The 23,144-nt window shown below is 49.4% G+C and overlaps 2 protein-coding genes and 1 long non-coding RNA gene across 7 annotated transcripts in view; 2 read left to right on the top strand and 1 right to left on the bottom strand.

The window, feature by feature from the left end:
• The window catches only part of OSCP1 (organic solute carrier partner 1), a 25,447-nt gene extending 17,472 nt beyond the window's left edge, over positions 1–7,975 (top strand). For both annotated transcript variants that reach the window (XM_008517530.2, XM_070594465.1), the window contains 6 exons: positions 3,391–3,494; positions 3,943–4,071; positions 4,601–4,670; positions 6,227–6,366; positions 7,326–7,389; positions 7,627–7,975. In XM_008517530.2, coding sequence (XP_008515752.1) covers positions 3,391–3,494; positions 3,943–4,071; positions 4,601–4,670; positions 6,227–6,366; positions 7,326–7,389; positions 7,627–7,743 — 624 coding nt within the window. In that variant the 3' untranslated portion in view covers positions 7,744–7,975. The remainder of the gene's footprint in view (positions 1–3,390; positions 3,495–3,942; positions 4,072–4,600; positions 4,671–6,226; positions 6,367–7,325; positions 7,390–7,626) is intronic.
• LOC103549274 (uncharacterized) overlaps positions 1–11,364 on the bottom strand; it is a 23,821-nt gene extending 12,457 nt beyond the window's left edge. For 2 of the 3 annotated variants that reach the window (XR_011533120.1, XR_011533119.1), the window contains exons 1-3: positions 10,840–11,350; positions 10,405–10,537; positions 2,858–2,987 (exon numbers count right to left, since the gene is read on the bottom strand). This is a non-coding gene — a long non-coding RNA (uncharacterized lncRNA). Of the gene's footprint in view, positions 1–2,857; positions 2,988–6,372; positions 7,131–10,404; positions 10,538–10,839 lie in introns of those variants that run through there. The other variant, XR_011533118.1, reaches the window with a different exon arrangement.
• Positions 11,365–17,115: 5,751 nt separating this feature from the next.
• LSM10 (LSM10, U7 small nuclear RNA associated) lies at positions 17,116–19,688 on the top strand. Of its 2 annotated transcripts, XM_008517525.2 has the most exons (3): positions 17,130–17,421; positions 18,020–18,189; positions 18,877–19,688. In XM_008517525.2, the coding sequence occupies exons 2-3, from the start codon at positions 18,021–18,023 to the stop codon at positions 19,269–19,271; spliced, it is 564 nt and encodes a 187-aa protein (XP_008515747.2). In that variant the 5' UTR covers positions 17,130–17,421; position 18,020; the 3' UTR covers positions 19,272–19,688. The 2 variants fall into 2 exon arrangements, with proteins under 2 accessions (XP_008515748.2, XP_008515747.2); XM_008517526.2 differs by lacking the exon at positions 18,020–18,189 and having other exon boundaries at positions 17,116–17,421.
• The last annotated feature ends 3,456 nt before the right edge of the window (positions 19,689–23,144 follow it).

Consider the following 23,144-nt stretch of genomic DNA (forward strand, 5'->3'; position numbering starts at 1 on the left):
GCAACTGAGGTGCCGTTTACTCAGAGAGGGACGGGCTGAAGGAACGTATATTTGTGTAGAAAAACTTAGTTCTATGCAAGTTTGATTTGCCTGTTAGACACCCAAGCAGCAATGTCGAATAGGCAGTTGAATATCCAAATCTAGAGCTCTGGGGAGAGCCAGGCTGGAGGCATGAATGTGGGAATCCTCAGCATACAGCACAGAGGTGGCGTTGGAAGTCCTCTGGCCACTTGGGGAGGCTGGGCACTCTTTCTCACCTGAGGCAGGATGGGAGAAGCAGGGTCGGTGTTCTGCCAGCTTCCCTCTCACTTTCAGATCGTTATTCTCCCGCTCTCACACTCAGCCCTCCTCTTGTAAGGCCATCAACCATAATACCGTCCAGAGCCCTGTACTCATCACTCACTGCTGAAACTGTAAGCCACCACCATATTCCCTGAGCCTTTAAATCCCTGGCTCACTCCTCCCGACCACCGGAGTCCCGCCATCGTCCCGGGGAGCGTGAATGCTCATGGAGATGTCTCACACAGCACTCCAGCCCCGCAGCGCAGTCACCTTCATTTCCTTTTTCCATAGGAAACATGGTTCCTGCCCTCAGGAACTTATTAGAGAAGGGGAAAAATACACTAAGTGCCTTACAGATGTTTGGTTCTGAAATAGAAGAGTGCAAAGAGAGAGGACACAAAGGAGGGGGCGTCGCTTCCACCCAGAAGAATCAGGAAGTCTTCACAGAGGATCTGCTGTCTTCTCATAGAAACTGGCTTCCACAGGGCCCTGGGGACAAGGGCAGGGGTCGAGACGGACACCTAGGCAGAGGACAGCGTCTCACTAAGGGCAGGAGGCATGTAACTGCCTGATGTATTTGGCGGTGGAGCGGGGCGGAAGGCTGTAAGCGATTGAGTGTGGCTGGAACATAAGTTCAAGGAGAACATGGCCACAGAGAGGAACAAGGACCACCTGGACATTATCTGGCAGGCAGCAGAGAGCCACTGAAGCAGAAGAGGGACACGGTCAGACATGAGTTTAGAAGAGTCTCTTAGCAGCAGAATGGAGGCTGGATCAAAAACAGGTGAGGGGGCCTGGCCCTGTGATGCAGTGGTTCAGTTCAGTGCACTCTGCTTCGGCAGCCCAGGTTTGCGGGTTTGGATCCTGAGCACGGACCTATACCACTCGTCAGCCATGCTGTGGCAGCAACCCACGTACAAAATAGAGGAAGATTGGCACAGATGTTAGCTCAGGGCGCATCTTCCTTGGCCAAAAAAAAAAAAACAAACAGGAGGCAGGGAGACCAGTCAGGAGGCTCCTGCAGTGGCCAAGCAAGAGATGATGAAGGCCTGCACTAAGGAGCAGGGCAGAGAGGAGGGGCCGGATACAGGAGTGATCATTGGGTTGGCAGGACTGGGTGACTGAAGAGACATGGGAAGATGGTGGACGGGACAGCTTAGATTGCTGACTTGGCACCTGGCAGTGTCATTCAGGGAGATTAGCAACACCAGGGGAGGGTCAGGTTTGGGAAGACAAATGATGGGCCCTGTTCTGAGCAGGGTGAATTTGAGGTGCAGCCCATGGAATCTATAGGTGGACACATCTGATAGGCAATGGGATAGATGGATCAGGTGCCCAGGGAAGAAGGCTAAGTGGGAGCTCGAGATCTGGGGGCCATCAGCACAGAGGTGAACATTGGCTTATGGGAATAGATGAGATTACCTGGGGAAAAAAGAGGTGGAGTGAGAGGAAAAGGGCAGGGAGAGTCACACCCATAGCTGAGGGCCAGCAGAGGAGCTGGGCAAGCAGACAGACCCAACAGTCCTGTCGAGCCACAGGCAGGTTCTCAGGTCAAACACCACCACACACTTGACTTAAATTTGTACATTTCAGATCTACTAGGACATAGTCGACACTATTAGAATTAGGCTAACAGAGGCTCCAGCACATATGTATATTCCCACTTCTCTCTCCAAATTTTCTTTCTCCATGCCTGTAGTATTCACATCCCTTGGTCACAGAATCTCAAGTTTAAAAATTCCTTACAGGTCACCTAGCCAAACCCTCTGACCAAACTAGTTTATACATTCCCACCAAAACATGACTTGTGCCTGCCCGTCTCTGCTTCTGAAGTGTCTTCACACCCACCTTCTTCCTCCAGGCCCCACACCAAACCCACAGTCGCCCCTACCTACCTCCCGTGCTGAGGTCAGCGAGCAAATATGCATGTGCTATTCAGCGCATCCTGCTTTATGGTATCATTTTTTTCCCCATTTTATGTTTGTGTCCTGTGTCCAATTAGACTGCAATACTGAGAGTATTTGCTACTATTTATTGAGCAGTTACTATGTGTCAGGCTCTGGGAGAGTGCTTTTTGTTCATTATCTGACTTGGTTGTCACACTAACCCATTGAATAGATCCTGTTATTACCCCCAATTTACCGAAGAGAACATTGATGCGCAGACAGGTTGTGTGACATACCAAAAACCCAGAGCCGAGGGGCGGCCCAGCTGAGAGGTACCCTAGCCAGTAACAGCAGCGCGCCACACTACAGCTTACAAACACTTACCGCTGTGCATTCTCACTGCCTCGCACACAGCAGATGCTTATTTTTGGTGATATTCCTAATATAATCTTGTAGAATTTTAGAGTTTGAAAGAACCTTCAAGTTTATCTCATTTGACAGATGAGGAAGCTAAGGGCCTAAAAAATTGATTAACTGCTACAGTCTTCATGGGATTTTATCTGACCAAGACGTCAGTATAGAGTGCACAAACCAGGTAGTGGAAATAAGCATAATGTGGTGTTTTTGGTCACATAGAAGAGCTTCAAACTCTAATGCCAACCCGATCCACCTCTCCAGCCCCTTCTCACCAGTCCAGCTCACGGCTAAGACCTCGGGCTCCAGAGTCAGAAACTCAAGGGTTTGAAGCCTCGGCTCTCCCCGCTGTGAGCAGGCCGGCCCTGGGGAAGCGTCTTCACCTCTGAGCTGCCGATTCCTCGTCTGTAAAATGGAGATAATGAGGTCCTTGCAGCTCAAGCCTTGCGGCTGGATGGAAAGTTAGCAGGGAACTAAGGAGTTTAGAGTCAGTGTTGGTTTGGATGCCCGGGCCTGTCTGTTACTGTTCTCTTTGGGCAAGTCGCTTCAATCTGAACCTCAGCTTCCTCATCTTTCAAACGGGGGTAATACAGCTTTCCTGGAAGATTTGCTGTGCGGTTCGCAAGAAGTTCTGTTTGTGCAAACACTGCAACTCTGCAGGTGTGAGTTCTGGTGAGTTTTTCTCGCTTCTTACTGTTATAAACTCACTAGGTAACATTTCCAAACCCTTATACGCTTTCCAGCCTCAGAATGCTTATGTCTGTGAAAATGTACTAAGAAAAACGACAGTAAGTGTATTGTTTTCCAGGTGTCCATATTTCTAAAGGACAGAGTTCAGAATTCTAATGGTCGCTTTGTGTTGCCCGTGTCCGGGCCTGTTCCCTGGGGAACTGAAGTTCCAGGACTCATCAGGTGAGTTCTCAACAGTAACTGTCAGATCAGTGCTTGGGGTGCCGGTAAATCCATGTGTGGCCACCACAGAGAATGCGGCATGCTGGGCCCCTCCCTTTCTTCAGCAGAGCACAGCAGCCAGGAGGTCATGTTCTGATGCCAGCTCTGCCGCTTAGCAGACACTTGAGGCAAACCGCCCCGTTCTCCAGGACTCATTCCCTCGTCTATTAAATGCTTACTGTGAGGATGACTAAGACAATAAGGCTCTAAATGCTTACACAGTGCCTGGCGCATAACGTGTGCTCGATAAATATTATTATTATTGTATGATTGTTATTACCCTCAACCAGCATCTTCATCTTGAAGGAGTGCATGAATTCCTTTTTGTCCCATAGTACAAAGAATAAAGGAGCCTCCAGGACTACCCCAGCTTGGAGAACATTCCGTCATATCACCCTTTGTATTGTAGAATGTTCAACAGCAAAGGCGAGGAAGTGAAGACTGTAGAATTCAAGCACGGCGGAAACTATGTCGCTGCACCAAAAGAAGGTTCTTTCGAACTTTATGGAGACCGAGTCCTGAAACTGGGAACTAACATGTAAGCACATTCTCCCTCCCTGAATGAATTCAAGTCCCAGGGGGTCCCTTCATTTAAAACTCCAGCTTGACTTCTGCCGTGAAAATCCCTGCTGACAACTGGAGTAACTTCTCCCGACATACAAGGTGCAGAGCCCTGGCGTTTTCACAGGACACCTAAGATGGCCAAACATAACGCACCTCCACAGGTTTAAAAGACAATGTTAAATAGTCATGGAGCACAACTAGCCAAACCCTTCCCGCAGTGGAGACCCAGGAAGGCTCGGCCTTCACGTAACTGTTCATGTTTCTCCAGTGATACCCATTACTTTGCAAGAGGAAGCATTTGCACACAGCTTCCCAGGTATTTTGGGGGGAGGAGAAGTGAAATTTGAGTGGTTGAACCCACTTAGTTGTATTCTGTGCTCCCAGCACCTTTCTGGATGCTTTTTAATGTCTCACAATAAAAGCTGTGCACTATCTTGATGAGTAAGAAGGAATTCGGTGTAAAAGGGCTGGACAGTGAGGTCATGGTTTTCTGTTGACACCAGGTACAGTGTGAACCGGCCTGTGGAAACCCATATGTCTGGAGCATCAAAGAACTTAGCTTCACAGACACAGGTGAGCTTCTGCCCCCCCTCCCCCGTATTTATTTTCAGGCTTATTTCTAGGTACAAAAATCTTGATGGGGAGAAGGGTGGGAACTCTAGATTTCAAAGCCAGCCGCATTTCCCTCATTGTTTGCAGCCTTCTTGAGTCAGCGTTACGAGTACACAGGTTTTTAATTGTAGTTTCTCATGGAGACTTCCAGTGATCTGACTAATTAGGTAATTTTAGGCTTGGCTCAACCCCATAATTAGGCAGGAACCACACACCAGGATATGTGAAATATCATTGTACCAGTGCTATTAGGTCCGTGGGTGCTGAGTCCAGCACCTGTGTGTATTCTCATCATTACAACATCCCTTTTCAGTGCTTCCCTATAGATGATGTGGTAGCTAGGTTCAAAATGGGGTTTTAGGTTCTCTGAATTCCACCTTTACAAATTTTCACTGAACTAGGTACCAGCCAGCTATAGGACAAATCACGGAATAGTCAGTTATTCAGCAAACATTCGCTGAACTAATTCTGTGGGCTGGGTACCCAGGGACACAAAACTGGCTTAGTTGTGGTCTCATCCTGAAGGCCTAAAGAACTCTGGGCAAAACAGCGATCGAAACAAATAACCGTAACACAGTGGTATTCTGAACAAAATGCTGTGCCAGAGCACGTGTTCTGACCAATAGGGTGGGGTGGGGGGCAGGGGGCAGGGGTCAAGAAGGCTTTTCAGAGGAGGTGACATTCAAGTGGGTCTCTAGAGTGGGTAAGATACTGCGTAGCTGAGAAGGAGAAATGGGCCTGCAGACCAAGGCGACAGTGTGGGCAAAGGCACCGGGGGCTAAAGAGCAGAGTGCTGGCGGAAGTGGGGAGGCAGCGTCTCTCCCACATGCTGCCTCAGAACGTAACTGAGGCAAGCAGCCTGAGATTCAACTGGATGGGGACACTGGGGCCTTAAAAAATTTGGACTTTGTCCTTTAGGCAGGAGACAGAGGGGTTTGTCTCCAGCAAGGGAGAAGTGAAGTGAGAACTATTTTAGACAACTCTGGCAGCAGAGGGGACAGCTGGATTAGAGAGTGCCAGGTCAGGAGGAGGCCAAGGCTCAAGTAGGGCCAGACGGTGAGAGAGGAGGGAATGGATGGGGGAGTGCGTTCATGACAGTCACCACCTGAGGGCAGTGCGGTAGCTCCTCAGGAATGAGGGCCCTTGGACCCGGAGCCTTTACTGAGGCTCCTTGTAAATGCTGAAGGAGCCAGACTGACTGAAGAGGAAGCAGTGTCCTCCTTAAAGGAGGAAGGCAGTCTGGGGAGAGCGGGGGTCCCTGGGGCCTTCCACTCATCTTGAAATTGTGAAAAATTTCGGCTTTGCTGCCTTGCTCGAATCCCCCTGCTTCTGACGCAGATTATTTCTCCTTTTGGTTAAGCCTGTTTTCTGTGCTTTATTTGGACCTGGTTCTCCCCAGAAACAATTTAAACAGTTATTGTTTTGCCTTGTTTTGTAATACCACCCTGGGTCTCTGGGTCTCCACAGGAAACGTGATCACCTTCATGTGGCTAAAAATCGTGAAACTGTTTCTGCAGGAAAGCATTGCTCCAAACCCACTTGCTAAAGAAGAGCTGAATTTCTTGGCCAGGCTGCTGGGAGGGATGGAGACTAAGAAACCCAGTGACCCTGAGGCGAGATTCCGGCTGAATCTCTTCGCCACTGAGGAAGAGGAGGAGTATGTTTTAAACCCTTTTTTTTTAAGACATGTAAAAAATTTACATGACATTTTAAGACATGCATAAAAATCCCGAAGGTGATAAGAGCCCAAAAATGACCATGATAAACCAGTGACACCTGTAAATACAGATGAGAAGATCATAAAGGAAATAGCAAATTCAATAACCTAGTTAAAGCAGAATCCACCAGTATTAAATAGCCTGAAGCTTCTGGATTCATTCAACAGTAGTTCTGATGTTTCACTTAGCAAGGCACAGCTGGACAAGAAGTGTTGGTGGTCGAGATAATCATATCAAGCAGAGTCTGTTAAGAAACCCGAGGGAGGTTAGAGGGTGATGTCTTTGGGATTAGACAGTCTCCCCCAAAACCAAGAGCAGCGGTCATTCACCGAGATTTATACAGTGGTTTACGGAGCTTTTCTGTCCTTCGTTATCTCTTGATCCTCCTCACAACCAAATATTTGGGGGTGGGGGGTTGCCTTCTGTTTCCCTGTCCGCTGAATTCGCTTCTTCTGTGCACTTCTGTGTGGCAGGTGCTATGGTAAGTGCTGGGGACACAAAGTTGGAGCCTGTCCTCAGAGCTCCCAGCGTAGCAGGAGGATGAACGCTTCATGACTTATTTCATCGCCGTGTCATAAATGCTCTGATGGATGACACGGTGACTGACTTTGCACCGGCCGACGGAAGGAGTTGGCATCTGAGCTTGGTCTTGGGGTTTGCCAAGCAGAGGAAGGGGAGGAATATTCTTGGCAGAGTTTGGTATCTACAAAGGCACAGAGACATAGAGGACTTGACTTTCTGGAGTGCAGAGTGCATGGGTTGGGGACAGTGGAAAGGTGAAGGGAAGTAGCAGAAGATGAGGCAGAAAAAATAGGTTGCCAGATTATCAAGTGTCAGATGACCATGTAGCAGGGAGAAGACCCTAACCTTTGACCCATTTCTCTACCATCTCACGCAGGCAAGCAGCGCTCACCAGGCCAGAAGAGTTATCCTATGAAGTTATCAACATACAAGCTACCCAGGTGTGTGCAGGGGATTACACAAGCCAAATTCCCCTCCCCACCTGTAATAACCTTGAACTTCGAAGGCCCCCCTTCTCCTCTCTAATCAGCATGTAACTATAGTCCCTGTTCTGACAAACAGGTGAGGAACTGAAATGCATCCCAGTGGGGGGACGAAAATTAAACACCAGTTGCACAAAGAGGCTGTGGCGCCAGCACGTCCTCTCCGTTCCCTCTCACCTCTCGTTTCTCTACCAGGACCAGCAGAGGAGTGAAGAGCTGGCTCGGATCATGGGGGAGTTTGAGATCACGGACGCGCCGAGGCAGAGCGCCAGCAAGGGGGACGATTTGCTTGCCATGATGGATGAGTTATAGCTGTGCCGACCAGGCATACCCCTCCCCTATAGGGAGAGGCTGCCTGATGAGGACCCTGCGGGATGCCCCAGGGAGCGAAACGATGCTGCTAGTTTCCTACTGGGTGAAGCCCTTCCGCCTTGTTCCTGTTTATGTTGTAACGGACTACGTGAGTCTCCCTCCAGGAGCACAGTCTCTGGAAGGAGCACGGGCACATATTTTCAGCAGAATATATTCCGGCTTTTAAATCGGATCTTCCCCATTTTCTTTCTGGTTTTATGGCAACCATCCAAGGCATCCTGGGCCATAGGTTCAAGCCCCAGAGAGGGAAGGGGGCATTCCTGTCGCCACTTTCAATTACAGCTTTCCTGTGGGGACCTACAGCTCACAGATGCCTGGGAATCGTCATGAAACTTCAGAGCTTTCTGGGATGTATTCTGCCTTGTACGAGAGTTTGGACTAAGTGGAAAAGACAGTTGCCTCAAACAGTTAGGGCCCAGTTTAGACAGCCCTTCTCTCCCTGGTACACTGGGAACTGTAACCTCAGAGGCAGAGTAAGCAAGGCTGTGGCAGGGACACCCAGCTGGGCCCCACGCAGTGCATGTGGGGTTTGAGTTCTCTGCACATCTCTCTGTCCATATGAGGTGTGGGCTTATACCACGTGGAGATGTGTACCAAGGAAATATTTTGCTTTTCAGCATGATATGTACTCCTTACCCCCAGAATCTTCCTCTGCCACAGTGTTCTTTCCTCCTCGGGTCACCCAGCATGATATGCCATGACACCTGTCTCCTCTGCTTCACCGTCAGTGGCCAAGCAGAGCCTTAAGTGGGAGACATGGGTGGCACATGTGGTGTGCCACTGGCCCTTCCGCAGGGTGCCAAGTCTAATTGGGATGCATGTAAAATATCTCAGGCCACGGCTGCCCTGATTGCCTCAGGAAGGAGCGTCTGCCCTGCACCACATGCTCATCCCAGGACTAACTGGTGGGCTTGGGGCCAGCCAACATCCAGAGGTCAGTGTCCTCTCAGTCCTCTGGAAGGAATATCCAGAATGGCAGAGGGTAGGAGAGAAAGGGCAGGAGGAGGGTAGCTGAGCTGGTCATTGCCTGAGACAGACCAACCACAGGGACCACTCAGGCTCCTCGCACCTGGGCAAGAGTGGAGGCAAACACAGTTCTGGAATGTGAGGGCCAGGGAAGCTGTCCTTTAGCTTGCCCAAGGCATGGGGTTTGGATACAGAAAGGTAAACCACCAAATAAATTTAAGTTGCTTCCTACCCATGAAGTTACACTTCCTCACCTACAAAGACCCCCCACCAAGGGGTCAGCCTGGTGGCAAAGCAGTTAAGTTCACATGCTCCGCTTCGGTGGCCCTGGGTTCACCAGTTTGGATCCTGGGTGCAGACCTACGCATCGCTCATCAAGCCATGCTGTGTGGCAGCATCCCACATATAAAGTAGAGGAGGATTGGTGGCGGATGTTAGCTCAGGGCCACTCGTCCTCAGAAAAGATAAATAAATAAAATGCCTTAAAAAAAAAAAAAAAGACCCCCACCAAAAGTTCCTTTGGGGAGGAGAAGCATATCGTGCTGTAAACCACTTGTTACAGGCTTACAAAGTGCCTTCTGTTTTAAGCAATCTGGCCACCAGTGGGGGTGGCCTAACTGGGTGACAGCTGAAGGGGAAGGTTCTCTCCTGTTCTGAGTCTGGCTCCCACCACCCTGCCACAAACACGAACTTCGCTGTGGGCTCTGAGCATGTCCTGGGGCCTTGGAGGTGGGCCGCGAGCTGCCGAGAAGCAGCCGCCTCCCTCCGCCTACCCCAGAGCCATGCCAATGGTTTCAAACGTATCTGTCCTCCTGGTAAATAAAGAAGATACAGATCTCTGGTAAGGCAGCCTCATGATGAGGCAATCTTGGAGTTTCATGTCTCTAGACTTGCACAAATATTGAGAAAAACAAGTTTATTTGCACGGTGGTTTAGAGCTTCCAGAGAAAGCACGAGAGTCGGGAGGAGGCAAAGAAAAAAGAAGACAGGGATTACTCTGGCAAGAATGCAAACCAAGTACTAACAAGGCATCAGTGTTCACTTCAACCAGGCCACAGGCACGAGGGTGTCACACAGCAGTGCCCAGTGTGCTTCAGGGGAAGGCACGCCACGGTCAGAGCCAAGATGCTGGGCCTTGCTCCCATCGCCCCCTAATGCACCCTGGCGTCTGGGGCAGTTACCCTCCCCGAGCCTCAGCCCCTCATCTGTAGGAGAGAGAAAGAACTAGTTCAGTGGCTCAAAGCCGACTTGCCCAGATAGGTTGTTGAGTTTACAGATTCCTAGGCCCTGTCCCAGGTGGGACCTAAGGATGGGAATTTTTACCCCTCCTGCCCCCTACTCCATGCTTGGGGGTATAGAGCTGCTCTCTTTCAGCTTGTCTGTGACTGACCTCTTCTCAACTAAGTTTCAAACTATTCCTCTCTTGTCCTTAACAGAGTGTGAGAATGCCCTACAGATTATGCACGGTAAAGCGCCAGAAAATCCTTCTGAACGAAAGTACTTCAGTGCCTCCCAAGAGATGTGATAAAAATTGAGGGGGGAGAGGAAAAAAATGTACTTAGTCCTCAGTTCTAAGAGGAAAGTCATCCCATGTAGTCCACATAAGTATCTAACCTTTTTTAAAGGTAAACTCACTTTTCGCCTTAGATCCACAGCCTATAGGTGAGAAACTTCAGCACAGTAAGCGGATCCCAGAGATCCTGAAGTCTAACGAGGATCAGACTCATTCACCCACGTGCGTGTGGTTCACATCCAGTATAGAGACCGACTCAGCCACAGGAAACCGTAGAAAGAGAGATGCAAATTTTAGAAGAAATATATATTTGCCATACAATACCTAATTCTAAAAACTCAAATTCAAGCCTGAAAACTAATACAACCTTTACCCACCCCTCACTCTCTTGAAATTATGCCCTGGATGACTCCTTTTCAGCTGCTAAGTTCCTGGACAGCTGACAGCAGAGAGAGTTAAAGGGGATGTTTTTAGGCCAGGGAACCGCCTTCACAGCTGAAGGTCCCCTGCCGAGCTTCGTGACTTGCTGTGAAGGAAATTCTCAGATCATAACTTACCCCCTTTCCAATAAGAATGTCAAGATGCTTTCCAAGGGTCAATGGAAATTATCGTGGATTATTTGATGACCTTAACATTTCCCCCCTACATACACGCTGCATTTCTTGTTTGTTTCTGGCCAGTGGGTGCCTCTGCTGACAAAAATAGCACTAGCTTCTCTGTTACTTCCCAGAACTGCATGAAACCCCGGCTGCGTTAGCCCGGTGAGGCCACACCACTAGCACAGCCCAGAAGGGCTGGAGGCAGACCCCGCACTCCTAAATCCTAGATGTGCGCATTTGCCTCAGATCCCTCTGCCCTCCTTTCTCCCTATAAAACTCCCTGACTTCCTTCTGAAACGTTGCGGCCAGCATTTTTTCAGGTTCTCAAGGGGAAGTCGTGGTGTCAGCCAAGGACATTTGACCCGGGTTTTCTGGATAACCTGAAGACCTCCCAGCTTCGGTTGCCAATGAGAAGATAGTCCTGGGTTTGTGACTCTCACTCCTGTCTCCTCTGTACCTCAGCCTGTCTGTCAGCCACGCCCTTCCTTCCCTTGGCCACACCCAGCTCTCTCTGCACCTCAGATGTTTATCTGAATGGCTGCCGAGGATCTGCTCCTCTCCAGACCGCTCCCACACACACCTTCGCCCTGCTTCTCCAGGGCCTCGTTCTCTCCGTCTTAATTCATCCAGCTGCTCCTGCGTCCCTCTCCATGCCCTCGCCAGCCCTCCAGCTTCCTTGCTGCCTCACCTTCCCCCGCCTCCACCACCATCTCCCTACACAGGCGCCTCCTCCGTCCCCAGGCCCCCACTGTGCTAGATCCAATAGCCTTCCCTCCTCCCCATTCTCCTTGGCTGTCTGAAGGCTCTTGGCCCTACTAAACGCCCCTTCCTTCCTAAAACTCCCTCACCCTTTGGTGGCTCAAATCATGCTACTTTCTGACCATACTTCCGCTCTCTCCCTCAGTGGCTTCTGACTGAGGATTGCCCTGTGTGATATAGATGTTGATGTAGCCATTTTTAAGTCTGTCAGGACGGCCAGGTCAGTTGCCAGAGGATCCTTACTTCATCCCTGGCTTGTTTTTTCCCATTGCTTGCTCTCATCTCATCCCTCAGTCTCCCTCCGGTGCCCGCCCTCCCCCCATCCCTTACTCTCACCCCAGTGCTGACCAAATGTTTTATGTGCCCTTCAGTGCTTAGTTTGCATTCTTCTGCAAATTGTTTTGCATCCCTTTTTTTTAGAGAGGCCATTACTTTCAACCATTACTGTTGACTCGCAAATCCCTGTATCCACCCTCACCTGAGCGGCAGGCCCACTCCCTGAGAGACTCCACATCACCTCACATTTAGTGTCTAACACTGACATCATGTTTATTTACTTAATACATTTACTTCACTTTCAAAAGGCATGAGGGAACTTCTAAAATTAAATATAATACAAAATAGGACAGTTTTCCATAGAAAAGAACTAGAAGCAATGAGTAAAAGTTACATGCATCTGGTTCACATCCAGTATAGAGACCAACACAGCCACAGGAAACCATAGAAAGAGAGATGCAAATTTTAGAAAAAATATATATTTACCACTACATCTGTGGTTAGTCGTTAGTGCCATCAACATTCCTAACAAAGGAGCAGAACACCTGGCAAAGACATGAGTTGCTGGTCACTGGAGTCTGTCGAGGGCATTTGGACACTGAGTGGTAGCTTGGAGCGGGTGACCTGGGAATGGCCCTCAGGACTCTGTGATCCTCTGACAGTTGGAAACAGAACCGCGACAGAGCTCATCTAAAAGGAAAAATTCAAGGCTCCTGAAATGAATTAAATTCAGGTGGGCCGTGTACTAGTTTGGGTTTTTGGCAGCAAAAAAATTGAAACCAATTCTGGCTACTTAAGTAGAAAAGGAATGTACTGAAAGGGCTTCAGGCAACTGACAGTTGTCAAGAAGACTGAAGAACCATGAGAAAATGGCCAGGAAGAGGGAAGGGTAGGCAGCCTAGGGAAGGACTCCAGCACCAGCAGCACCCGGGAATAAGGCGCTGGATGACGCAGACACCAGGATGGAGCCTAAGCAGTCCCAGCTAGCTTGTGTCACTTGCTCCAGATTTAAACGCCTGAGTTTAGGTCACAAGCCCATGCTGTAGCTGACAAAGATCAGAGACAATATCTGGCCTTTAAATTATCAGTAGTGGGATGCAGAACCCCAGCTCCCACCAAAATTCATAGAATGTCAGATTTCCCCAAATGTGGGGAAAGGAGTTCAGTGGCTGAATAACCAAAAAATGAGATATCCTCCACAGGCATGAGCCGCGTCCCCACTCCCAACCCTGTTATTCCTATCAGTGGGCCACCAGCTCTCTGGGTATGTTGTTAGTGCCCTCAAGTTGATTCTGACTCCCACTGACCCCGTGTACAGGAAGAGCGGAACCCTGCCCTGTCTTTTTGCATCGTCCTCTCATCTTCCAATGTTATATCAGACAATGCTCCACTGCTATTCGTAGGGTTTTCTTGGCCAATTTTTTCAGAAGTGGGCGGCCAGGTCCTTCTTCTTCGTCTGTCTTAGTCAGGAAGCTCTGCTGAAACCTGTCCACCGTGGGTCACCCTGCTGGCATTTGAAATACCAATGGTGTAGCTTTCAGCACTACAGCAACACGTAGCCGCCACAGGATGACAACTGACAGATGAGTGGTGTAGTTCACTGACCGGAAACAAATCTGGGCCACAGCAGGCAAATTTTAACCACTAGACCACCAGGGCTGGCTATATCTCTCTAGATACGCAGGGTTAAAATTTAAATCCTTGATTCCTCCTCCTCCCACCCGCACTCTGGATTTAATCAGCCTCCAAGGATTCTGATTAGCTCTTTTCAGGATCTTTAACATTCATCTCTTCTTCCCAGTCCCACTGCCACATCTTCATTCAGATCCCTATCACCTTCTCACCACATCCATAAAACCCAGTGTTCCTCAAGCAACTGTGGTTTGTAGTGTGAAGCGTTTGGGCCTCCTAAGGCCTTCTCCCTGTCTCAACACTCAGGAGACTAGTAGGAGAGGTGAGATTTACGTAGATCAACACAGCGAATCTGCAGGCAACAAGCAAACCTATAGTGAGCGATATGCCATAGGGGTCAGAGGAGAGCCGTCACTCCCAATTGGGGGAATCAGTGAAGACTTCAGAAAGGTACAGCGATTGAGCTAGGCTTTGAGGGAGGGACTGGACTTAACATCCACAGATAAGAGAGGATCTGAGGCAGACGGAGCAGAATAGCAAAGGCAGAGGCGAGTACAGGGCGTGTCTGGGGGTTGCTGAGTGGCTGAGTCTGACTAGAGAGGACAGTGGGTCTCAAATTTTAGTGTGCATTGTTAGATGTGCCAATTCTCAGACTCCACTTCTGATTCTGTAGGTCTGGGGTTGGGTTAAACAAGCATTCCAGATAACAATAAGGCAGCTGGCTCCCTTACCACATTTTAAAAAACACTGGTTGGAGAATTTGGGTAGAGTACCTGGGGGAGATCCAGCTGGAAGGTAGGTTGGAATCAAATCAGTGTTAGCACTGGAACCTTTATTCTGCTAGTGAATTGAACGTTTTCTTGGCACGTAAATAATAAGATCATAATTGTACTTTGTTGGCAAAGGATCATGAGACACAAAGACCGGTAAGATGGTTTTTCTGATGAATCAAGTGAGAGAAAGAAGGTCTCAACTAGGGTGGTGGCAGTCAGAGTAAACAAAAGGCAAGTGAAGGATGGGAGACACACTTCAAAGAATTTGCAGGGCTCAGTGCCTGTGACAGGTGTCGGGGAATCAAGAAGTGATAGAAGTTGTCAAGTTTATTCATGGTGCCCAACTTGGGTAGTTGAAAAATGGTGGTAGCAACCACAGCAATAGAAAAATGCAGAGCAGCAAGTGATTTTGAAAGGACTTGATGAATTTGTCTCATAGACGTGCTGAGTGTCAAGTACAGTAAGACATGTGGGAATCAGCAACAGACAGTTGGAAAATGGAGATCTGTAGAGCAGTCTGGGCTGGAGACCCAGACAAGAGACTCAGCGCATGCGGTAGATGGCGTGGAGACAGACACGACCAAGTAGAGAGCTGGACTGGGAAGAGAGCCCCAGAGAAAGCACACGCGTTTGGGGAGCAGGAGAAGAGAGTGGGGTTAAAAAAAAGGAGAGATGGAGAAGAAGCAATCAGAGAAACAGGAGAAATGAAATGATGCAATGCCCCAGGAAAAAAAAATACCAAAGAGGAGGATGGTCAATATCATCAAGCACTGAGAAGAATCCAGGGAAACGGACTAAGAAAGAAGATAAAGGTTCTCCTTATGAGTAAGGAGATTATTAGCAACCTTTGCCAGAGAAGTTAGTAGAGTCTTGGGGGTAGAAGCCAGATGACAGTGAGTTGAGTGAGTAGGTGAAAGCCCTTGGGAGAGAACAGCAGTTCTCAAACTTTTGGGTCTCAGAACCCCTTTATACTCTTAAAAAGTATTGAAAACCCCCAAAAGCGTTTGCTTATCTGGGATAGATATACAATATATCACCTATATATAAAACTGAAAATTTTAATGTTCATTCATGTAAAAATAACGATAATAGACCCATTAACATATTTTTATTAAAAATAATTACATTTTCCAAAAGACAAAGTTTGGGGAGAAGAGTGACATTATTTTACATTGTTGCAAGTCTCTTTAATGTCTGTCATAACAGAAGTCAGCTGGATTCTCGAATCTGCTTCTGCAGTTAGTCCGGTGTGATGTGTTCTTTTGGTTGAAGGACACGAAGAAAATCCAGTGTCACACAGATACGAGGCTGGAAAAGGGACTACGCTTGGAGAAACACCGGTATAGAGGCCTCTCTTGAGAAGTCTGACTGTGGAAGGGGAAGCTTGCATGGAGGAGAAAGTTTCTGTTTTCAGGATAAGAAGAGGCCACCTGTGATCGCGGGTGAAAAGGGCAGGCTCCTGGGGAGATGGAAACCAATGAGCGAGAGAGTGAAGGAACAGAACCAGCCTAACTCTCGGTGAGCATCTCCTAGGTGCCAGGTGCTTTCACACACTAATGAAGGTCCCTCAAACCTTATGACAGTTCTCTGACATAGACTATCTTTTTTTCTCCTGAGGAAATTGAGGCTGAGATGAGCGACTTTTCCAAGGCTATACGGAAAGACCTTTTAAAAATGTAGATCAGGGGCCAGCCCAGTGGCATAGTGGTTAAGTCTGGCACTCTCTGCTTTGGCAGCCCTGGTTCACGGGTTCAGATATCAGACACAGACCTACACCACTTGTCAGCCATGCTGTAGCGGCAACCCACATATAAAGTGGAGGAAGATTGGCACAGATATTAGCTCAGGACTAATTTTCCTCAAGCAAAAAAAGAGGAAGCTTGGCAACAGATGTTAGTGCAGCATTAATCTTCCTCAGCAAAAAAAAAAAAAGTAAATCAGATCCTGTCACTTCCCTTTGATAGCCTATTATTGCACTTCTAGTAATAGACAAGGAATCTGAGGCACAGAGAGGATAGTTAAGTTGTCTAAAGTCATAGTTAGCAAGGAACAGATTTGAACCCAGGCACTGCCTCCAGATCCAGCACTCCTAACCAAGAAATCCAAACTCCTTACCTTGGCTTACAAAACCCTAAATGCTCTGGCTCTTGCCTTCCTCTACAACCTCTTGTCACACCACTCTCCTCAGTCTTACTGGCCTGGTGAAACCAAATGATGCAATGCCCCAGAAAAAAAAAAAAAAAAAGACGAAGAGGATAGTCAGTATGGTCAAACACTGAGAAGGACATAACGGATGTTCCAGCCTGTCACGGAAAGGTCATCCAGCCGAACCTGTTTTTCTAATCTGTCAAGCTCATCCCCACCAGGTCCTTTGCGCCAGCTTTTCCCTCTAATTACAATGTTTCTCTCCTAGTTTTCACAAGGTCGTCTTCATGCCATTCGTTTCAGTTCAAATGTCACCTTCGCAGGACATCCCTAAGCATCCACACAGCCACTATCATATCACCCTATTTTAATCCTCTGAAGAACTTTTATCATAATTTTCTTGTTTGTTTTCTTATAGACGACTCCCCACACACACCCCCAGTAAATCAAAGGGTCATCAGATCAGGGAGCTTGTGTCCTTAGTCACCGCTCTACGTCCAGAGCCTGCGAAGGAGCCTGACACATTGGCGAAAGCTTGATGAATATTTACTGAATGAATGAATGACTCCAATGAAAGAGAGAATCCAATGACGTAGGCCGAGGACTGCAAGAGCGCGAGCCACGGCGCCCGCGAGGCATTCTGGGGATTGTAGTTCTGAGCTCGCCCCACCGTGGCGCAGGCCCGGCGCGCTGACGTGCTCTCTATGCTCCGGGAGGGCAGAGTGGCTCCGCCGTTGCCATGGCTTCTGAGGCCCGCTGCTGGAGGGAGCCAGCTCGCTTAGGCGTCTGCTAGCTTCCGAGGCGCCGCGGACCCGGAAATCGGAAGGGATCCGGCGCGGTGGGTTTGGGGAGCCTGGTACCCCGGAACTCCAGAGAGCGGCGGGGAGCAGGGGCAGCGTTTTCTTCCCGAATTGCTGAGTATAGCGCATCTCCGCAAGCCCACTCCCACTGCTCTGTGAGTAAAGGGTCGTCCCCATCCCCATTTTACCGATGGGCTAACGGCCTTGCAGAAGCTAAGTGGCTGGCTCGAGGTGTCCCTCCTAGGAAGTGACAGAGCCCGTCCGAGAGCCCGGGCCTGCCTCTTTGCAACCCCAACCCCTTGCTTCGGCGTACTCCTGGGGAAGCCTGGGCGGGGTCTTTAGACTCTTCCGGCCCAGCTCCCAGCCTCGCTCATCAGTGGTGTGGGCTGGCTTGCCCCACCTGATGCCACCCTGCACAGCCCTGTCGGGATTCTGAGTGAGGTCTTAAGGAAAGAAAATTCCACCAGCATCCACTCAGCCTCTGAAAATAGGGGATAGATAAGACAAAGTTACGTTAATACAATATTGGGGCACGTTGAAAGCAGAAGAAAGTACCTTCAATGTAGCGAGATTCTGTAAGCCTCATGTAGCCTATGGTTTAATAGATGTGAAAACAGGTTCAGAGACATTGAGTAACTGTCCTAGGTTTACAGAGTTTGTGGGTGGAGTGGGGATTCCAACGTAGCTTTCTCTACCTTCAAAACCTATGTGGTACTATTCTTTTCAATTAGTTACCTAAATTTCTACTTATAGGATGGCTGCATGGTGTAGACCAGTCGTTCTCAGAGTGTGGCCCCCCAGACCAGCAACATCACCATCAACGGAGAACATGTTAGAAAGGCACATCCTTGGACCCCACCTCAAACGGGCTGAGTTAGAAACTGGGAGTGAGGCCCAGCAATCTGTTTTAACAAGTCCTGCAGGTGATTTCTGAGGCACACTAACGCTTGAGAACTGGTGATTCATCTAGGGGCCCTGTTAAAACGCAGATTCTTCAGGAGGTCTGGGGAGAGACTAGAGAGTCTGCCTTTCTAACAGGTGCCTGGGTGATGCTGAGACTGCTGGCCCCCAGACCATACTTTGAGTCGCAAGGGTGTAAATTACACTCTAGATGATCAGTGGTTCTCAAACTTGGATGCACATTAGAATTACCTGGGAGCTTTTAAAAAATAGGATACTTGGGCCGCGCCCCTGACTAAATGAATCAGAATCTCTTGGGTGTGGCAGCCAGGTAGAAACTCACTGGGTGATTCTAATATGCAGTGAGGGTTCAGAATTGCTGATGTGGGGTTTGGAGTCGGGCTGCCATGGATTTGAATCCCAGCACCACCACTTATCAACTTATGATGTTAGGCAAATTACTTAACTTCTCCTGGCTGTATTTTCCTCATTTATAAAATAAGTATAATCGTTGCAAGGTGGTATGAGGATTCTGAGGTGTGCACATGAGTACCTGGCTCCTAAGGGTGCTCTATTGACACAAAAATTGGGGAAGTACACAGGCTGGGGGGAGTCCATGCTGAGAATTCTGTGCTAGAACCTGGTGGAGGTGAGTTGGCAGCTGCACCCCCTCGCCTGCTGCAGCTCCCATCTGTGTGCTCCTCCCACAGGGAGCAGCCAGCAGTGTGGAAGAATGGCCGTCAGCCACTCAGTGAAGGAGCGGACCATCTCAGAGAACAGCCTGATCATCCTGCTGCAGGGCCTCCAGGGCCAGGTAACCACTGTGGACCTGCGGGATGAGAGCGTGGCCCGGGGACGCATAGACAATGTTGATGCTTTCATGAACATCCGCCTGGCCAACGTCACCTACACAGACCGCTGGGGGCATCGGGTCGAGCTGGATGACCTCTTTGTGACGGGCCGTAACGTCCGTTACGTCCACATCCCAGATGATGTGAACATCACCGCCACCATTGAGCAGCAGCTGCAGGTCATCCATCGGGTGCGCAACTTTGGCGGCAAGGGCCAAGGCCGGCGGGAATTTCCCTCCAAAAAGTATAAATGAGCCTGTCCCATGAGCAAGCTCCAGTCCCCACTCAGGTTCCTCCAGCGTTCTACTGAGCCAACTGTCTGCCGTCCTTCGCTGCCCAGAACCTGGGAAGGGATGGGGCCCAGCCCAGAACTGATGTCTCTGACAGACACCACCTGTCACAGCTGCCTTTCATAGGGTTCTACTTCCCAGACTCACCCTGGGACGCAGAATCCTATTTTTCTGACTGTGGCCTTGGGGTAGGTGAAAATCCTCCCTTTTGATCATTTGTATCTGAATCTTTTGATATACTGGTTTAGAGAATCTCTCAAATAGTCTTCAACCCTCTCCCAGTGAGTGTTATTAAATGTGCTCAGCCTGAGCCACCCCTAAGTGTCCCGGTTTCTCTTGCAATTGTGTTTGTTTTCTCATAAAACTAAATTTGGATACAAATAAGCCAGTGCCTCGTGCTTCTGCTTGATGTGTGCCGGGCTCTCTGTTGGTTCTGTACAGTGGGGCGCTGACTCTCCACCTTGGCTGCCCAGCCGAATCACGTGTCCCACCATCAGCTATTCAGATGTAACTGGTACGGGGCTTGGCCTGGGCATTGGGGAGTTTTTTTAAGTTTCCCAGGTGAGACTAATATGAGCAAAGTTGAGGACTACAGTCTGGAGACTGTAGGAGAGTCCTTCAGTCTGGTCAGGTGGAAAGTGGCTTTTCTGTTCCGATTCCCTGTTGAAGGGGCTGTTAGTCTCGTTGCCGTTTCCTTAGGTAGAGAGGCTGGAGTAACCCTGGGCCCTCCCCTCCAGCGTGGGAGCTCATCCAACAGCAGGAAATCAGGCTCCGACTCAGACTTGTTAGGTCCTCAGGGAAGAAGGGCTTCTCAGGTTAGAACCCAAGTCTTTCTTGTAGCTGCTAGCAAACTACCGTTTCAATGAAAGCAGCTCTGTCCCATGGAACCAGAGAGTTTGTCTTCATCAAACAAACATCCACAGAGCAGCCGCCACATGCCAGGCTTTCTGCTGAGCACATTGTCGAGTAAGATTTGGTCCCTTCTGAAGAGGGGCTTATAATCTAGTGGAGGAGGTAGTCAAGAACCACAAGATGAGATCCAGCCTGAGAACTCCCACACCCGAGTTTTGAGTAAGGCAAGGCCCTTGACCTTAGATGCTTTCATTTCTTGAGGGAGATTTGAGCGAGGAGTGTTCATGTGGGCACGAGTAGCCCAAGGTCATTGCATTCACATTCCAGCCCAGTCTTGGTCAAAGTGTTGTCCTTGGACCACCTCATCAGAACCATCCAGGATGTGTCTAGAAAAGACACTTTCCTGGTTCCCCTTTTCCCCCAACATGAACCAGAATCTGGAACCCTGGAATCTACATTATTAATATCTGCCCCCCCATGATTCTTCTGCACACTGTATTTATTTCATTGCCCAGGGGTCCTAGAACCTGCTTAGATTCTGCCTTTTGCCTTCAGGAGAGAACAGTGGGTCCTAGCAGAGAGAAAACCACGTCTCTGAGGTTCCAGGCCCCTCTGACAGCTACAGTTAAGGGGATCGACACCGCAAGGTGACTGCTGGTAAGAGAAAAGCAGAGGGCAGGCACAGAAGGGACATCCTCCCTGTGGAAATGCCCACGTCCTTGCAGCACGTGGGGAGACAGCCACCCTGTCTGGAATAATGAACTGGGGGGAGTCCTCACTGCAGCCCCCCTTGCCAGGGTTCCCCACATGTCTGCAAACATTTCCAGCCTTGAAGAGGGCGTGTGCTGGGAGTTTGGCCTAGGGATGGAGGACAGGTGTACCTCTGATGCTTTTAAATGGTGCGCCAGGGGCTTCTACATCCTCAGCAGGGCAAGGAGAACCCTGAGGCCAGGGAGGGAAGTGGGAGGCCTAGCGCAGATGGCTGAGAAGAGAGGCTCAGGACATATTCCGTGAGCATCGTGCACCAGACCCAGTGGGCCCTCTGTCGTTCCTAGGCAAGGCTCTGGGAGGATAGATGGGAAGGAGAGGAACCAGCCCCACTGAGACACAGTCCTGCTGATCCCTGGGGTAGAGCACAGCTAAGTCTTCAAGCCCCAAGGTGATGGGTCTTTTGACATCCAATCCTGGATTCCTGGGAAAGGCTGTCAGGGGCCCGGGTGGGGACTGAGAAAGCTCAGTGCCTACAAGCCTATGGCGAGCCAGGAATGTCCTAACTGCCACTGGTCATTCACTCCACAAGTAATTCTGGTCATAATGCTAGCTTCTGAGGGAACATCACGATGGACGAGGGTCCTGCCCTTAAGGAGCTGACATTGTAGAGGGGGAGACTGACCACAAACAAAAAAAGTAAAAATATTTACAGATGTCATGAAGGAAATAAACAGGGCACTTTGAGAGAGAATACAGAGGTGATTTTATTTTGGAGAGTGTGGTCTGAAGAAGTGAAATTTAAACTGAGAAGGGGGCTGCCATTTAAAGAACCAAAGGAAGGTAGAGGAAACTGCCAGAGCGAAGGTCCTGAGGTGGGAACGCTTGGGGGTCAGCAGCAATGACAGAGTACCATCGTGACTATTGATGGAGGAGAGAGAGGCAGGCGAGGCAGAAGAAATGGCGGGGCGGGGGTAAACAAATGATACCAGGCCTCATCGGTAAGGAGTGTAGCTGGTTCCAATTTCTGGTGTGTCAGTAATATAGCTTGAATTTTCTCTAACTTGATTGAATTCCTGCTTTACCTCACTTAGCCAGAGTGGCAGAAACTTAATTGCAGTCACTTCAAAGTTCCCCCAACTTTTCTTGGAATTGGTTGAATGTTAGGGCACTTCCTTTCAAGGTGCCAAAGTGTGGGAAGGGTGGCCTGATCTGGTGGTCATCCCATCATACTAGCATCCACTGAGATGTCCTCGTTTTGTTCTGGTCTTTCGTCTGCTGAGTTGCTCCCCCCGCCCACCTGTCTCAGCATTCAGATTTTTATTCTACTTTTCCCAAGCCAGTCAGGCCCAGGAAATTCTGAGGATCTTGGGATGGTTAGGCCCTGTTTGCCCGCATGCAGTACACAGCTGTTTCTTCAGAGGGTTTGGTTACTTCCTGGCGCTCCACCAGGAAAAGGAGCGCAATTCTTCCTGCTTCCAGACCCTGAGACCCGGCTGATGCCCTCCAGCTACCAGGCTGAGGAGAAGCTTCTCTCTCTGAGGGACCACCCGCTAAGTCTCGGTCTCCCAGATCCCCTTGGTTGCATGGTTTTCTCAATGTGTTTCTGCACAGAAATTCTTTCCATTCCTCCCCGAAGGCTAGGCTTCTGGAATTCAAAAGCTAAAAATGAACTCTGCATTCTGTTGTATCATTTGTTTCCTGACGTAATGAATGCAGAGTAACCTATCGATCTGCATAAGGGAAGGGCTGAGGGACACCCAGGAAAAGAGGAAAAACATATTTCAAAATGTCATCGCCCCATCAGAGCTTGGGTTTGTGGTACTCATTGCCATGGCCTTTGTTCAAGCATGCACATACACCAACATGGGGGCTCAGTTGATGACTGAGTCCCCGGGAATTCTGAGTGCTCAGGGCACATGGTGTGTCCCCCAACCCCTTCCCACTCCAGGAGAGAAGAGTTCAGGGGTCTCTCTCATTTTGGGGTGGGGACTATCTGGGCAGGGCTCTGAGGAGAGCTGAGTGGGCATACGGCTTGACGTTCAGATCTCCCTGGAGGGCCGTACAAGTGACGCGGAATCTCCAGTTCTCAGCTAGATGGGACTTGAGGGAGAATGTCAGTTCCGTGAGTTCCAGTCTGGCCTCCTGGCTGAAGGGTCCTCGAAGGAAACTGGAATCCCTTGGGAGACAAAGTCTTACCAAATATGAGGCTCATGTGGAGGGAGAATACTAAAAGAAGCTTCGAAGGTGAGGAGGCTGGGAACCACTGATCCAGTC

The sequence above is a fragment of the Equus przewalskii genome, chromosome 2 (assembly GCF_037783145.1).
Source record: "Equus przewalskii isolate Varuska chromosome 2, EquPr2, whole genome shotgun sequence".
Classification (NCBI taxonomy): domain Eukaryota; kingdom Metazoa; phylum Chordata; class Mammalia; order Perissodactyla; family Equidae; genus Equus; species Equus przewalskii.